The sequence below is a fragment of the Prionailurus viverrinus genome, chromosome D1, assembly GCF_022837055.1.
Source record: "Prionailurus viverrinus isolate Anna chromosome D1, UM_Priviv_1.0, whole genome shotgun sequence".
In the NCBI taxonomy this organism is placed as follows: domain Eukaryota; kingdom Metazoa; phylum Chordata; class Mammalia; order Carnivora; family Felidae; genus Prionailurus; species Prionailurus viverrinus.
The window spans coordinates 102943057-102958088 of NC_062570.1; the positions used below are offsets into that span (position 1 = coordinate 102943057).

The 15032-nt window shown below is 52.0% G+C and overlaps 2 protein-coding genes across 6 annotated transcripts; one reads left to right on the forward strand and one right to left on the reverse strand.

The window, feature by feature from the left end:
- Window positions 1-2043: 2043 nt before the first annotated feature.
- YPEL4 (yippee like 4) lies at window positions 2044-7353 on the reverse strand. Its single transcript, XM_047824008.1, has 5 exons — window positions 7127-7353; window positions 4504-4828; window positions 4285-4328; window positions 3838-3946; window positions 2044-3611 (listed from the first exon to the last, which is right to left on the reverse strand). The coding sequence occupies exons 2-5, from the start codon at window positions 4642-4644 to the stop codon at window positions 3522-3524; spliced, it is 384 nt and encodes a 127-aa protein (XP_047679964.1). The 5' UTR covers window positions 4645-4828; window positions 7127-7353; the 3' UTR covers window positions 2044-3521.
- A 3588-nt stretch (window positions 7354-10941) lies between these two features.
- On the forward strand, window positions 10942-14004 carry CLP1 (cleavage factor polyribonucleotide kinase subunit 1). Of its 5 annotated transcripts, XM_047823963.1 has the most exons (4): window positions 10943-11561; window positions 11663-11792; window positions 11872-12499; window positions 12893-14004. In XM_047823963.1, the coding sequence occupies exons 3-4, from the start codon at window positions 11894-11896 to the stop codon at window positions 13562-13564; spliced, it is 1278 nt and encodes a 425-aa protein (XP_047679919.1). In that variant the 5' UTR covers window positions 10943-11561; window positions 11663-11792; window positions 11872-11893; the 3' UTR covers window positions 13565-14004. The 5 variants fall into 5 exon arrangements, with proteins under 5 accessions (XP_047679921.1, XP_047679920.1, XP_047679919.1 ...); XM_047823965.1 differs by lacking the exon at window positions 11663-11792 and having other exon boundaries at window positions 10942-11343; window positions 11847-12499; XM_047823964.1 differs by lacking the exon at window positions 11663-11792 and having other exon boundaries at window positions 10942-11343.
- Window positions 14005-15032: the final 1028 nt, after the last annotated feature.

The following is a 15032-nucleotide window of genomic DNA, read 5'->3' on the forward strand; positions in this document are numbered from 1 at the left end:
AAGGGTTAGTATTGAGAAGGGAGGGAAGCTGTCTTGAAGATGCGAAGGGGCAGAGGGAGGCCAAGAGAGCTGAGTGGGCCGGGGCCTGGGAGAAGGGGCGAGGAGGCAGGGCCGGCATGCCTCTGCTGCGGGCCGGAGCTCTTTTCACATTGTGCTACTGTCTGCACCTACCACTAGCAGTGCAATGTTAAAAGGGCATTGGCCGTGTAGTGCTACCCAGCGCCGGCTGTCTCCTGTATCAAGACTCCCTCTCCCATCTGGGCACCAATCAGCTATCCTCCTGGTGAGAATTTGGGAAGCCTGTTAGCGGCACTAACCGCTCCCACGTCTGGAAGCACTTCCACGCACTAGGCACGTCATACTAATAACTTCCTGGCAAGTAACATCCCCATTTTACAGATGAAAAAACTGAGGGCCAGGCAGGTTTAAGCAGTGTGGGCCATGGTTATACAGCTCTTACATTGCAGCGCCTAGCTATAACCCTGTCCTAAGTCTGACAGCTCACCGGTCTTTTTTGTAGACCTATCTGGAGAGATTGGAGTAGGTTCTGTACGCGGGGAGGTTGCCTGAGCTGAGGGTTGGAAGGTTTTGATGCCACCTGCTGGTTGTAGGGGGGTATCTTCCAAAGCCTCAAACCTTTCAGAAGGAAGAGTTCCCAGACTCAGCCTGGGGTCGGAGGGTGCGTGGAGAAGGTTGGGAGAGTCACCGATAGGACCCAAGTGGACCTCCATGAGAAAAACTGGATGCACAGGAAAGGAGATAGGGCTGACCTGGAAGGACTGCTCGCCAGGGACAAGAACCTGTGTGCACCTTGCATTCTGCACCTGCAGCTCCTCCCCTGGCTCTTGGGGAATAAAAAGGATCCCTCATCTCCACCTGTAGTTCCTCGCACAACCCTGCTGGGAAATAAGAGTGTTTGGTCCTGATGCTTATCCAGGGTACACCTGTCTGGGCATCCAAGGTTTGGGCAGCACTGCCCATGGCCTGACCTTAGAGATTAAATAGGATCCCTGGAGCCAAGCCACAGAACGATTCCTTCTGGGGAGATGACAAAGAACTTGAGAACAATGGCTACACCATTTACTTCTCTGTTTCCCACAGTGCCTAGGAAATAAGTTGTGAAAGTAAGCAAAGGGGGGGCAGTTTGGGGGAGCTTTAAGAAGGTAGCTCATTTGTGCCTGATTTTCAGGGTTAGTGCTTGGGGCTTGAGAAGAGAACCCTTCCTGAACTTTGACACCAGAAGTAGGACTGAGGGTTTCTGGGTTTCTGGATCTCTAGGCATCACCAGGCACGCAGAAAGTGAATGGCGGGACAGACGCCTCCGAGGTCTTGGAGGTGCTGGCCGTCATTCCTTCAGGGCTTGTATCTGCCTTCTTCACACACTTCTGTTATCTGCCAGTTCTCCCTTTCTGCCCAAACAGCCTCTCCATTCTGACACTGACCATATGGTATTTGGTAGTACAGTTAGCTTCTGTCCCTTAACTTTCTTCAGCATCTTACCGTTTCTGTTTGAGCCTCTTCTCTGGGCACAAAACAGCTGTTTGATGATGTCATTCCACTCTTAAGAATTTTTCAGTGTTTTCCCAATGCCCTTGGGATGAAATCTAGCTCCCCAAATGGTCTGTTTTTCTGGGGAAACTTCTATTCCCTCCTCCAATTAACTAAGCTCAAGCCTTGGCACACAGTTCTTTGTGCCTGAAATATGCCCCTCCCCATTTCTCCTGTGTCCACTCGATGTCTCTTCCACGTGCCTTCAGTCATCACTTCTGTGAAGTCTTCCCTTGACTCCTCATATCTAGGCTGAGCCTCTGCTAGGAGCCCCTGAGCCTACTCCCCATCCCTGCTCAGAGCCCTTGTTCTGGAATCATCTGATTACTGTTTGTCCTCCCATTAGATCGAGAGCACCACCCACCCCCCCAAGTCAGGCCACAGCTGCCCTGCTGTCCACTGCATCTCCAGTGCATGACACAATGCCTGGCAGGTAACAGGTGCTTTGCAAAGATCTGCAATATCAATGAACGAATCTGGATAACAAGCTAGCTTACAAAAGGTGATTTTTATGATGTGTACAGTCCTCCCTGCGGTTGTCAGTGACCCAACAACAGTGGGAATTTCACATCACTGCCCCGAAAATGCACGTGGGTCACATGGTTGCACTGATGGCTGCCATCTTGAGCTGTTCAGTTCCACTTTGGATCAAGCTGCCTTGCTTGATCGATTTTCCTTTCAGCCTCGAGTGTGGCCATGAGCTGACCCAAACATTCCAAGTCCAGGCTGAAAGGCAATAGGACCCAAGAACACCCTTGTTCAGGGGTGAGCCTCTTCCAGGTGCCCAATCCTGGATCCTGGCAATACCTAATTCATTGTCAAGGGCTCTGGAAGAGGCGCTGTTTTGGTTGCCCCCTTTGGAAACACTGCTCACAAAAGCCCTCGCTTCACTAAGCAAACCTCACCTGAAGACCCATCCCCCTGGTGAGGGCTCAAGTGGGGTCTCGACACAGACAAAGCAATTGCTGCCCTCTAGTGGCCTAAAGGGACAGGTACTGGGGGGGAGTGTGACAGAATAGTGTTAAGGTCTGTGCATGGGAAGCAAAGTCAAGAGGAGAGAGTGCCTCACGGTTGCTTTTCCCCTTTTTATTAAAAATAGACCCAAACACTTTATGTATCATACAAAAGTTTCGTTCGCTGGTGGCAGCCACGAGGAAGCCTGGCCCCGTGGCACTGATGTCCCACCTCCCCTCCAAGGGACTGGGTCCCAGGGAGCAGTGGCTGGGCCTCAGAATGCCCGTACGGACTGCTCGCTCTGGAAACAGCCAGTGGGGGGTGGGGGCTGTTCCAGCGGCAGCTTCTCCCACCCCACCCCCTGGCGAAAGTCACGTACTCGAAAGTGCCTCTTTAGTGCCAAGATAAACTAACAAGTGGAGTAAAATGGAAACCCCTGTGATTCTTTCATTTCCCAGGGCCTGGGATCTGGGATTTCTTTCCTTCCACCCCCGAATGCTTTCTCCTACAAACAGGGGTGGGAAACTTCACCCTCAGACTCCGGTGTGTCGCAGTGTCTGAAGCCAAGATTTCACTCCCAACTCGAGCCCCTTCTCACCTGCTATTCTGTGGGCTGGGATCTACCAGCCCCATGCCTCAAAACTTGTCCTCCGTTCACTCAAAAAGAGTTTGGGGCAGAAACGGGTCCTCCCTTGGTCCTCTGCCTGATCTCCGCCCTGCCCTCACCTCCATTTTCAGGATCTTAGGGCTAGAAGAACCCGCAACCATCCCCTTTCCCCAGTTCTGGCTCTCCCTGACTGCTGCCCACTCCTGAGCCTTGAACACCCCTGGGGTACCCCAGACCCCTGTTCCAAAGGGGCCTGGGGGTGATGAGGTGGAGGCGGGGGAGGGGTGCCGGGAGCTGGGTTCCCCCCAGGGGTGGGGCAGTACTCATGCTGGTATGGACTGCTTGGCAGGGCCCGGGGACGGGTGCGGGGAGGGTGGGCATGCGGAGGAAGGGCACAGCCTGCCTGAGCCCCTCAGTCCCAGCCGTTGTCCTTCACCATGTGTGACATTTCAATGATGTACTTCCCCTCCTTGTACTTCTGGCTCGTCTCAAAAGCCTGCTCCTGGTGGAGGGGAAGCAGTGAAAGCAGGACAAAGCAGACCCCCTCCAGGACCTGCTACTACTGCTGTACTACCCCTGCCTCCCAAGAGCCCCCCCCCCCCCCCCCCCCCCGCAACCCAGCAACTAACTCCCTCTTGCCTCTGGGCCTCATGCAAAAACCTGGCCATGGGGGGGGGGGGGGGCTTGGTTGTCCGCTTGAGAGGGTGGCCCTCTCTCCTGGGACTTACGTATTTCCAGCCCAGCGTGGTTTTGCAGCTCTCGCAGAAAATATCAGCTACCGAGTGGAGCCCCGTGAGCAGGAGGCGCTGTTCGGCTGGTCCACAGCCCACGTTGACCCTGTCTCAGGAAAGAGGAAGGACCGGGCACCAGTGGAGTTGTTCCATCAGTTCAGCCCCCAAACAGCCCAAAGGAACTGCCATCTGGAGAGCGCTGAGCCCTGCCCAACTGGAAGGCCTGCCGGCAGCAATCCACCCGTTCATGACTAGTGCCCGGGCCTTCCCTCTCCAATTCTGCCCACATGCTCCACGGGAGAAATGCACACTGGGTCTCTGGCCCCCTTTGCCAAAGCAGGAGGCGCCAGGCCACCTGCGGATGGCTCACCTCCCTTTCCCACACCGGAAAGTCATTCAGACACGCACACACACACATACACACAAAGAGAGAGGTAGACTCACACGGAGTTAAACAGGTAGGCTCGGCCATGGCTCCCTTGGAAAGACTGTGGAGACATAGGACAGACGATGACTGCCGGGATGCCCTGGGCCCCACTGCCTGGGTCCCCCAGGGGCAAGGAAGAGGGCGGGTGGGCATTGTTGCCTCTCCGCCAGGTGAGTTTGGACAATCCTGGTGGGAGCCGGCAGGGCCGAGCGGCGGGCCCCCCCTGCTTGGCGTACCTTGGAAATAAGCTCATCGTGTTTGGCCAGGTGCGCACGGCAGTGGACGCAGCTGTAGGTGCGGTGGCAACGAGGCAGGTAGCTGCGGAACGTCTTGGCGGGGAGGCAGGCAGGGCCCGGGCCCGGGTCGCAGCTGGGCATGACGGGCTGGAGGACGATGCCCTGGCGGGCTGGAGGGGCTGGCGCCGTGCAGCCCCCACACAGTCGGTCGCAGGTGAAGCAGCGAAGCAGGTTGGCTAGAGCCGTGTTTCGGGGCAGGAGAAATGTGGGGGGGCTGCCCGGCCAGGGCCCCCCCAGACGTGAACCAGATAGAAATGGAAGTCACCTGGGAAGAGGGGAGAGTGGATCAGGAGAGCCCCTCCCGAGGGAACGGGGAAGATGGGCTCAGCCCTCCCCTGCCCCTACTTCCCCCATCACGATCGTTCCCCCGCGCCCCCCCCCCCCCTCGCAGCGTCCAGTCGCACTCTCTCCCCGGTCCCTGGATTCCCGCCTGCTCTGGCAGCTGTTCCAGGCCTCCGGTGCCACAGCCGGGGAGGTGGTGTCTTTCCCTCCTGGGGCGGGAGCAGTCTCCACCATTTTCCACTGAGAGCAGCCTGCTGGTGCAAATGCTGCCATGGGAGCAACGTCATCTGCGAGTTGCTCTCGCCTGGGTTTTGGCTCTTTGGTGAGGGTCTGCGTCCCACGTGCGCCGGAAGGCTCAGGTTCAGAGCCTCTTGCAAGTTGGGGAAGCCTGGCGGTTTTTCTTCTCTGTGGCCTCCATTTGCAACGCAATTGGTCCTTCATAGGTGTCGCGTGGGAGAGAGGCCAGCAGGCGGGCAAGTACACACGCCCTGCTCGGCCCTTTCCTGGGCCTGGGGTCCTGCACTCCCGGAACTAGAACTTCATGGCTGTCTCCGTTGGTACTGACAACCTCAGATGTGGCTGTTCGCCCGGTCCCGCACTTTGGTCCTCTCGTTCCAGCTTTTCTCAGCTTCTGAGCCCCTTGGTCTGTCTGTACTGCTCTAACTGTTGCCTTAGCCTCAGTTAAAGACGTGGACATTCAGCCCGTGGAGAGACAGACCTGACAGCCGGAAGCCATGGGAAGTGGGGATCACTTCGGGGAGGGTGGCACTCCTGGGCTAGGTGATGTGCAGTGGGAGCAGAAGTGGGAGATTCTTATTTTCAAAACCTATGCTCTGGGGCATAAGGCAGAGAACGTTTCCACCTTTTCCCAGGGCCAGGGACCAACAGCAGTGACTCTTGTGGGTGACAGCAGATAAAATCATTGCTGGTTTCTGGTTAGGAATGGTGAGAAAGATATTGGTATCTGTCCAGACTCCAGTCCCAAAGTGACTGAGGGTACAAGAGGCAGAGGATAAGAAGGGAGGTGTCCTCTGTTGCCTCTGATAAGGCGTCTCCTTCATGGGGCCTTCAGGCCTGTTGTGGGTGATTTAGCTCAAGTCCAGTTCAGAGGTGCCAGCTCGGTGCTCTGGCAAGGCCAGGCTACTAAGCAGAGCAGGGACAGTGTGGCTGCGAGTAGTCAGGGCAAAGGGGCTCTCATCATGTCCTCTGTGGTGGCCACTGGTGCCCCAGCTATTTTAGTATTTCCTGGGGCCGCCAGGCAGCAGTCTCTCCACAGAACCCCCAACAGAGCCCATCTTCAGTTTGAGGTCCTTTCCCTGTGGCTGGGCCCCAGAAAGACACCTTGAGCTGAGTTCAGGGTGACATTGGGCTCTGGCCGCAGGAGTCTGGGCCCTCCTCACCAGCGTCCACTTCCCAGGTCTGCCTTCAAACTTTGCCTGAGTTCCCCTCTGCTGCTCTCCACCTAAGTGCACCTGTGAAGGGGCTGGCTGGGTCCCTGCTCTCTAGCTCCTTCCCCAGCCTATGTCACGCCTCCCTCCCTCTCTCTCCCCTGCTTCCCCATCAGGCCAAAGAGAGGCTGCACAGAAGGCCAGAGAATGACTCGCGGGGGGGGGGGGGGGGGGGGCTGGGAGGGGGAGATGGGTTCATTTCTTTCCTGGCTCAGATCACAGGGAGAAGCAAGTTGGGCAAATGATGGAAAAACAAAGGCAAGCTGAGTGTTAGGGAGAGGATATTCCCCCAAGTGAGCCTGGGCTGGACCGTGGGAGGTAGGGGAGAGGGAGGGCTGGGGGGGGGGGCGGGCGGTGTGCTGAGCAACCAGTGCTGACAGCAGAGGCGCCCAGGCAGAGGCTCGGGGAACCAGGTGCGAATCCTGTGCCTGGGGGAGTAAGGGGGGGGGGGCGGACGCAACACCTGCTCACAATGGATTTTCTCATCTCCTCCGAGGTTTCATCCCCCACCCCCCCGGGCTGGCGTTCTCGGTATGGTATGGTCCAAATAATCAGCAGCGCAGCCAGCTCCCCGGTCGGGCTTCGGGGGTCTGCATCAGCAGCAAAACAATAAACAGTGAGGCCTGATGCAGCAGCCGAAGTTGCCGGGAAATCTAAGTGCGGAACCGTCAGAGCTCAGAGAGGGAGAGAGGAGCAGAGGCAGCGGGGAGGGGGAAGGGAGGACAAAGGGTGGATGAATAATGCTTTTGCGATGGGGAGAAAGCAACACGCAGCAGGAGGAGGAAATTTGCAAAGGGGAAAAAAATTCATTTGGAGAAGGGCTGCCCCCTCACCTTGAGGTCTGCTCCAGAGATCTCCGTCTATCTCTCTCTCTCTCAATCTCTCAATCTCTCTGCTCACTCTTCTCTCTTCTCTTTCCGCTCCTTCAATTGGGAAGGGGATGGGGGCGGGGGAGAGTAGTTAGGGGCTCGAGACTGGGGCTGCCAAGCTGGCCAGCTGCTGGGGGGCCAGAGGTTGTCTCTCGTCTGTACCTCGGTCTGTGGGTGAATGTAGCTGTGTGTTGTGGAACTGCATCATAACACTGTGAGTCATCCGTCCCCCCACCCCCTCACCTCCCACGTCAGAGCAGGGCTGGGAGACACAGGAGGCGGGTCGGGAGGAAGGGAGGGGGCAGGCGGCGAGGGATGGGGCTAGGGGAGGGAGCAGAGGGCCGGGATGGCCAGGGGGGCGCAGGAGGAAAGGCTGGTTGCCGAGGAGGAAGGCGGTGTGGCCAAGGAGACAGAAGGAACCTGGAGGAAGGACAGGGCTGGCCAGGATGGAGTATGGGTGGCAGGGCTGGAGGAAAGGAGGTGGCCAGGCGGTGACAGTGAGAGACGGATGCAGAGAGGCGTGTGCACACACATCCAAGATGATATATTTCCCATCTCAGCTCCGATGCCAGCCCTGACGCAGGGAAAAGAGAGACATATTAATTGTCACATAGGGCAAACTGTGCCCCCAAGCTTGTACCGGACACTTCCAAGCCTCAGCTTAATGTCCCCAAAAGGGTCACAGATGAAATTGGACATCTCACAAGCAGGAACCTCTGCTCAGCTACCTCCAAGCTACTTGTGCTTTCTGGACAGAAACACCCACATTACATAAGGTTCTCTAACGGGCTGTAAACTTTCTGAGAAGCGTCCTCTGGGAAACTCCTCTCTGCATCCCAGGACTGCAGTGCCTAGCGCAGAGCCCCGCATCCAGAAGACGGTCAGAAAACAGCGGCTGAGTTGCATCTTCAGACGTGGTCCGAGTGTCTGGCTTGGGTCTCAGAGAGATCTGAGTTTGAATCCAGCTCTGCCAATATGCTCGTGAGGAACCACTGGGCGAGTTGCTGATCCTGTTTGTCCTTCAGTTTTCCTCTTCTGCTAAATGAAGCTTGTGACATTTACCCCATGGAGAGGTGAAATAAGGTGAAGTAACCTGTAAACACCTAAAAAGTGCCTGGCACGCTATAAATATAAATATAAATATAAATATAAATATAAATATAAATATAAATATAAATATAAATAACAGCAGCTACTATTATTTCAAAAATAGTGTGCTCAACTTAATATCCTTAAACCCAGAGAGGATTTACTCTTAAATTCTGAGATCTCAAGAGACGCATACCAACTTGATATCTTAGGAAGAACTTATATCTCTCAGTGCTATTTTTTCTATCAGCTTCCAAGTATTTTTCATTTGACTCAGATTCTATTTTTCATGTAGTACTGTCCTGTGCATATCTTTAAAGTATGTGGGCACAGAACACATTCTCTAAGATGAAAAACCCCAACTTCTAACAGAGGCTACCATCTAGAAAATGAAGTGTGACAAAAAAAGAAAGAAAGAAAGAAAGAAAGAAAGAAAGAAAGAAAAGTGTGACAAAGATAGGGACTTAGAAAGGACAGCTTGTGGGTGGTTTGTCTGTTCACATGCAAGGAAGGAAAGAGTAGGGAGATGTGGGTAATGGGAGGCCTTGCTAGCTGGGTATGAAAAAATACAAGGAATTCTGAATATTTAATCAGGGAAGATTCTGGGGTTTGAGGTAAATTGTGAAAACACAGTGCAGGTGCCGTGAGTGATATCACCAGAGGTTTGGAAGTGAGAGAGAGAACTGGGTAAAGGAAGAAGTGTTTCTGTCTGGGCAGCAGATGAGAAAGGAAAGGTAAGTGGAGGGAGGCATTTGAGGAACCACTCTTGCAGGGAAACGACAGAAGTGGGGAAAGGGTAGGTGAGTAGCTCTTAGGGCCAGGATTGAGAGCTTGGAAGCAAAAAGGGATACCAATGAATTTAACTCAGGAAGAAAATGATCAAAGATTCAGCTGGAGAGGAAAATAAGACACATGAGGACCGTATTGTTGGGGGTGCAGATGACAAGGGCTCTTGGTGGAAGTTAAAAAGCAAGGAGAGCTTAGGCAAGCATGGATATGTTGTGCCGTCACTTTGTTTAAGAAGTGAAACAGTCCAAAGGAGGAGAGGGGTTTCTTTGCGTGAAATTCAGCTTGAGATGGCTATACAGTATCCAAATAAAGATGTCCTTCAGATATTTGGGAGAAATTGCCTCAAGGGAGAGAGTGTGGAGGCAAAGAAACAGATCTGGGAGGTAGACTGCAGGGAAACAGGAGAGGCTGTGCTCATTCTGGGAAAAAAATTGGCAAATAGAATCCTGGAACTGAATTTTTGAAGGACGGTGAAAGATCATGGGATATTTAACAGGTCACCAGAGAATGCATGCCGTGGTGAATGAATGAATGAAAGCAAACCATTAAAGAAAAAGCTGTGAGCAGTGAGGATGGCACTCCCACGCAAATGATTGCTAGGGTAGGGCCACTGTGAAAACGGCAACCCAGAAAATCATCCCAGGTTTCTGGACCCGGATTAACCGTGGTAACCGGAGTGAAGAAAGTACTCATCTGTAAAGCGGGGATGACAATTTCAGTATATTCACAGGATTCTTGTGAGGATTAAATGAATTTACGCCTGTCAAGCCCCTTGAATAGTACCTAGCATCTAACACTATGTGTTGGCTATTATAATAGCAAACTCCCAAATCCTGGGTTTGAGTTCTAGCTTGAGCAAGTCCCTTCACCTACCTTAGTCTCCTCTCTCGTCTGAAAGTGGAGATAATAAAACTGACTTTACAGGGTGGCTGTGAAAGAAGATAGGGAAAAGGGCTTTGAAAAATATTTAAACTACTGTACAAATGGATGGCATTATTCGTGCTCCCCCTCCTCAACCTATAATAAAAACTTAAAAAGCTATAATCAAATGCTGTGTTACAGTGTGCTTAGTACTTTACATGTATCATCCCATTCAATCTTTAAAAACAACTTTAAGAGGTTGAGTACAGTTATTATCCCTATTTTAGACAAGAAACTGGGTCTCAGAGTTTGAGCCTGATCTGCCCAAAGTCACGCAGTGAGAAAGTGGCATAGCAGAGCACAAGATTCCAGAGCCCAAGCTCGTGAGAATTACAGACCGTGGCCCAACCTGTTGCCTGCGGGGTAAATGGTTGGCCTGGTATAACTGACGGGGATTCAGGGAGGGAAAGGAGTCCCCAACAGAACTCCCCACTCGATAGGAGAGACGTTGTTGGGTAATGACTGACCTAGAGAGTAACTGGAAGAAATTCTTGGGTTGTTATTCTTTTATTAAAACAAACAAACAAAAAATCTTAATGCCCTCTAGGTGCCATGCACTGTGTCAGGTAGGGGATGACAGCCCAGGCTGGCCTCGGACAAGCTGTTCTCCTTCGCTTTCCTTACTCTCAGATTTCCTCGTGTTCCACGTGGGGTTTTGCGCATTTTCTCACATCCTGGCTTGTGGTCCCGGCAAGCAGACGGTCGTGGGACCCAGATGGTGAGCCTACCCCCGCTTCCCGCCGCCCTTCTCCTTTCCCGGCTGCAGGTGAGCGGGCACACTGGGGCGACAATCCGCAGCAGCCGCGCCTCGGCAACCATTGGCTCCTCGGCGGGTTCCCGCCCCGCGCGGGGCGTAACCGCCACGCCTCCTACCCCCCGGCGCGCCGGCTTCGCAAACAATACGGGCCACCGCCCCTCCCACCTTCGGCGTCACGATCAAAACAATCCTTTAACTACAACTCCCAGAAGGCCGAGCGGCTGCGCGAGCTCAACAGTTCGAGGCCGTTCCCGCACAACTACATATCCCAAGGGACATCGCGCGACCGCGGCTCCTCCATTGCGCAAGTGCGGAACCGCTTTTGTTTCCGGCGTGGAACTGGGCGAGCGTGGCGTGTAGTTGGGTTTAGGTCCGGCGGGGAGCTCGTCGTTTTACCGGTTTGGGTTCGTGGCTTGTGCAGGTGAGATGATAAACTCAGGAATGCAACCGTCGCCCCTTAGAGCCTGGACAGACTTCGGCGTCTGGGAGTGCCGGGACAGATGCTGGACTTAGAGCTGCGGCTCGGGATCGGAAATCATTCTTCATTACTTCTCGGCGTTTTCTAGTTTACGGAGTAATTTTTTCCCTCCAACAGTCCCCAGCACAACACTTTGTGAGAGGAAGTGTAAGTGACTCCAGGTGACAGCTGAGGAGAAGGTTAGGTGATTTGTCTAAAGACACTACCTAGTAGTTGCTGAGCGGGACCTTAATGCTGTTTCCAAGTGCAAACTCCATATTCTCTGCTTTGCATCCAGATTGCAGACGCCCTTTCTTGTTGAATAAGAGGGCATCAGTTGCCCTCTTATGTCGAGTATCCCGCGAGTGACGAAAGGAGCAATGGAGGTGATATAACCAAGTCTTAGGTCAATCTGTAGATACAGTTTTCTTATGTCTGAGTCATTTATTTACTCGGTGTACTTATGAGGTGCCCACCGGTTGTCCAGTCCTATTCTAGATTCTAGAGATACAGCAGCAAACCAGACTGCCCAACCCTTACGTTCCAGTGGGGGTAGACAGACAATAAATGTATAGTGAGACAGGTGGTGATCACAGATAAGGAGAAAAATAAAGCAGGTAAGGAGAAGTATCCATTGGAGGATTTTGAACAGTGGCCTAACTTCTGTTTAGATCTGATAATTAATTTGTGTTCTAGGCTCAGCAGCTACACAGAAAAGATGGGAGAGGAGGCCAGTGATGACAAGAAGCCAACAACTAAATTTGAACTAGAGCGAGAAACAGAACTTCGCTTTGAGGTGGAGGCATCTCAGTCAGTTCAGTTGGAGCTGCTGGCTGGGATGGCAGAAATCTTCGGCACAGAGCTGACCCGAAACAAGAAATTCACTTTTGATGCCGGTGCCAAGGTGGCTGTTTTCACTTGGCATGGCTGTTCTTTACAGCTGAGTGGCCGCACCGAGGTGGCTTATGTCTCCAAGGACACTCCTATGTTACTTTATCTCAACACTCACACAGCCTTGGAGCAGATGAGGAGGCAGGCGGAGAAGGAAGAAGAGCGAGGCCCCCGGGTGATGGTAGTGGGCCCCACTGATGTGGGCAAGTCCACAGTGTGCCGTCTACTGCTCAACTACGCAGTGCGTTTGGGCCGCCGTCCTACTTACGTGGAGCTGGATGTGGGTCAGGGCTCTGTTTCCATCCCTGGTACCATGGGGGCCCTCTACATTGAGCGGCCGGCAGATGTTGAAGAGGGATTCTCTATCCAGGCCCCTCTGGTGTATCATTTTGGCTCCACCACTCCTGGCACCAACATCAAGCTTTATAATAAGGTCAGAGCCGGCGCCAAGGGGGGATGGAGGGAAGGGCTACTATCCGGATAGGAAGCTGTGCAAAAGTGTGCTAATTAAAACCGTCTGTGGCCATTTCTTTGCTCCCTCTCAGCTGGTATTACTTCCAGATGATTTTGGGAAAGACCGTTTCAGATATAAGTCAACCTCAGATTGTTAAACAAGTCTGTGGACCCGTTGTTAAGTAATTAACTCAATCTCTACTTAGGACATGAAACAATAGAAGAAACAACATAAAAACGAAATCCATGTTAATGAGGTTAAAAGCCATTAAGAATGTCATCTTCTCTTGTACGTAATAACCACTTATTCTACATAGCTATGAGTTTGCTAGTTTTGTGTCTCTTTTCCTCACCTTCGTGCTTTCTTCTGCAGATTACTTCTCGTTTAGCGGATGTGTTCAATCAAAGATGTGAAGTGAACCGAAGGGCCTCTGTGAGTGGCTGTGTCATTAATACCTGTGGCTGGGTCAAGGGCTCTGGTTACCAGGCCCTGGTGCACGCTGCCTCAGCCTTTGAGGTAGATGTGGTTGTGGTTCTGGATCAAGAACGACTGTACAACGAACTAAAACGGGACCTGCCTCACTTTGTACGCACTGTGCTGCTCCCTAAATCCGGGGGTGTGGTTGAACGCTCCAAAGACTTCCGGCGGGAATGTAGGGATGAGCGTATCCGTGAGTATTTCTATGGATTCCGGGGCTGTTTCTATCCCCATGCCTTCAATGTCAAATTTTCAGATGTGAAAATCTACAAAGTTGGGGCACCCACCATTCCAGACTCCTGTTTGCCTTTGGGCATGTCTCAGGAGGACAATCAGCTCAAGCTAGTACCTGTCACGCCTGGCCGCGATATGGTGCACCACCTCCTGAGTGTTAGCACTGCTGAGGGCACAGAGGAGAACCTTTCTGAGACAAGTGTCGCTGGCTTCATCGTGGTGACCAGCGTGGACCTGGAGCATCAGGTGTTTACTGTTCTCTCTCCAGCCCCCCGCCCACTGCCTAAGAACTTCCTTCTCATCATGGATATCAGGTTCATGGATCTTAAGTAGAGACTAGCAGGAAGCCTTACTGCCTGGGACGTAGAGGTCTTCTGGTCATCACCAAAGGCAGACGGGCTGAGGTATGAGAATCTGTTGAGGCCATGCGGGCCAGTAAATAGTGAACTAGTAGAAAGCATATTTCTACCTCTTGAAACAGCTGGTGGTAACCTAACTCTTCCACTCTTGAGCCAAATGGAAAACTAGGAGAATATAATTGGTTTCTTGGATCACCTAAGGTGCCACTTTGAATTCTCTGAGGCCCTGGAGAGTCCCATTTCTGCCACTGTCCACTTGGTGGACTAATTTTTAGGAGAAATTTTTTTACTATTACTGCTTTGTATTCTGTATATAGTACTTGTTATCTCATTTATCCAGGATGAAAGATTGAATCAGGAGGCCTCTTTCAAGTTTAAACTTGGAAAATTTTAATAAATATTTTTGCCATATCACGGAAGTTGGTATAATTTTTAAAAATTTTGTTTTTTCCCCTAAGCACTATGGAAACATCACTGGAACGAGTTACTGCTAAACTCTTAGAGGAGAGGAAAGCCAAGAGCCCACTTGTGAACCAAGCAAGTGAATTTTTATAATAGTTCTCCTTCCCTTCCCTTCCCTCATAGGTAAATAGATGCTAAATCTGTTGTCCATGCTGGTTTACTATGACGAGCTGAAGCGGCTGGTGATAAAGTTGGATTGAGATTTCTAGCCTGATCGTTTTCCAGACGTAGCTCATTTGCTGTCTCGGCTGCAGTTGTCTTTCCTATTGTCTGTCCGGTTGGGAACTGGGTCCTAGGTCCAACTGTAAATTCAGCTTTTTCAGGTGGTAAGAAGCTGGGAAAGCCCATTCTCTTTTGATTTCTTGCGGATTATTTGTGTTCCTAGTTTAGATTGGATTGAGTAAATATGTGATGCCCTTCTTTCCACAAGATCTTTATTGAGTATCTGTTATTTGCTATTGTAGATGGGGAGCAACATAGACAAAGTCTTACAGAGCTGACATAGAATGAAAAACAAAAACAGTAAGTGCTATGCAGAGACTGAAAATTGGGTGATCTGAGACAGAGTGACTAGGACAGTGCTTTAGACTGGGTGGTCAGGACAGGCCTCCCCTGAGCACGTTTGGCGTTAAGACCTAAATGGCTGGGTGAGACTGGGACAAAATCTTCCTGGGGGAGGAAACCCTGCAAAACGCTAAGAAAGGAAAAAATTTGATGTGTTTGATGAAGGGAGAGGCTGGTGTATCAAGGGAAGCTTGGTAAAAATTGAGGCTGGAGGGGGCAGCAGAGACCAGATAATGTAAGGCTTTTATAATCCAAGAGCAGTGGCAAATGATGGGAGAGGGGTGGTGTCTTAGTTCCTTCAGGCTGCTGTAACAACATGCCACAGACTAGATAGCCTATAAACATCAGAGATTTCTCACAGTTCTGGAGGCAGGAAAGTCCAAGGTCAGGGCACCAGCAAGGTCCTATTGTGATGA

What these genes read in the sequence shown, in the direction of transcription:
- YPEL4 (XM_047824008.1), bottom strand. Translation starts at nt 4,644, where the DNA reads ATGCCCAGCTGCGACCCGGGCCCGGGCCCTGCCTGCCTCCCCGCCAAG. An exon ending in ACGATGAGCTTATTTCCAAG is followed by an intron (nt 4,329 to 4,503) that starts GTACGCCAAGCA and finishes ATGTCTCCACAG; the next exon opens with TCTTTCCAAGGGAGCCATGG. An exon ending in GCCTACCTGTTTAACTCCGT is followed by an intron (nt 3,947 to 4,284) that starts GTGAGTCTACCT and finishes TTCCTGAGACAG; the next exon opens with GGTCAACGTGGGCTGTGGAC.
- CLP1 (XM_047823965.1), top strand. Translation starts at nt 11,894, where the DNA reads ATGGGAGAGGAGGCCAGTGATGACAAGAAGCCAACAACTAAATTTGAA. An exon ending in ACATCAAGCTTTATAATAAG is followed by an intron (nt 12,500 to 12,892) that starts GTCAGAGCCGGC and finishes TTTCTTCTGCAG; the next exon opens with ATTACTTCTCGTTTAGCGGA.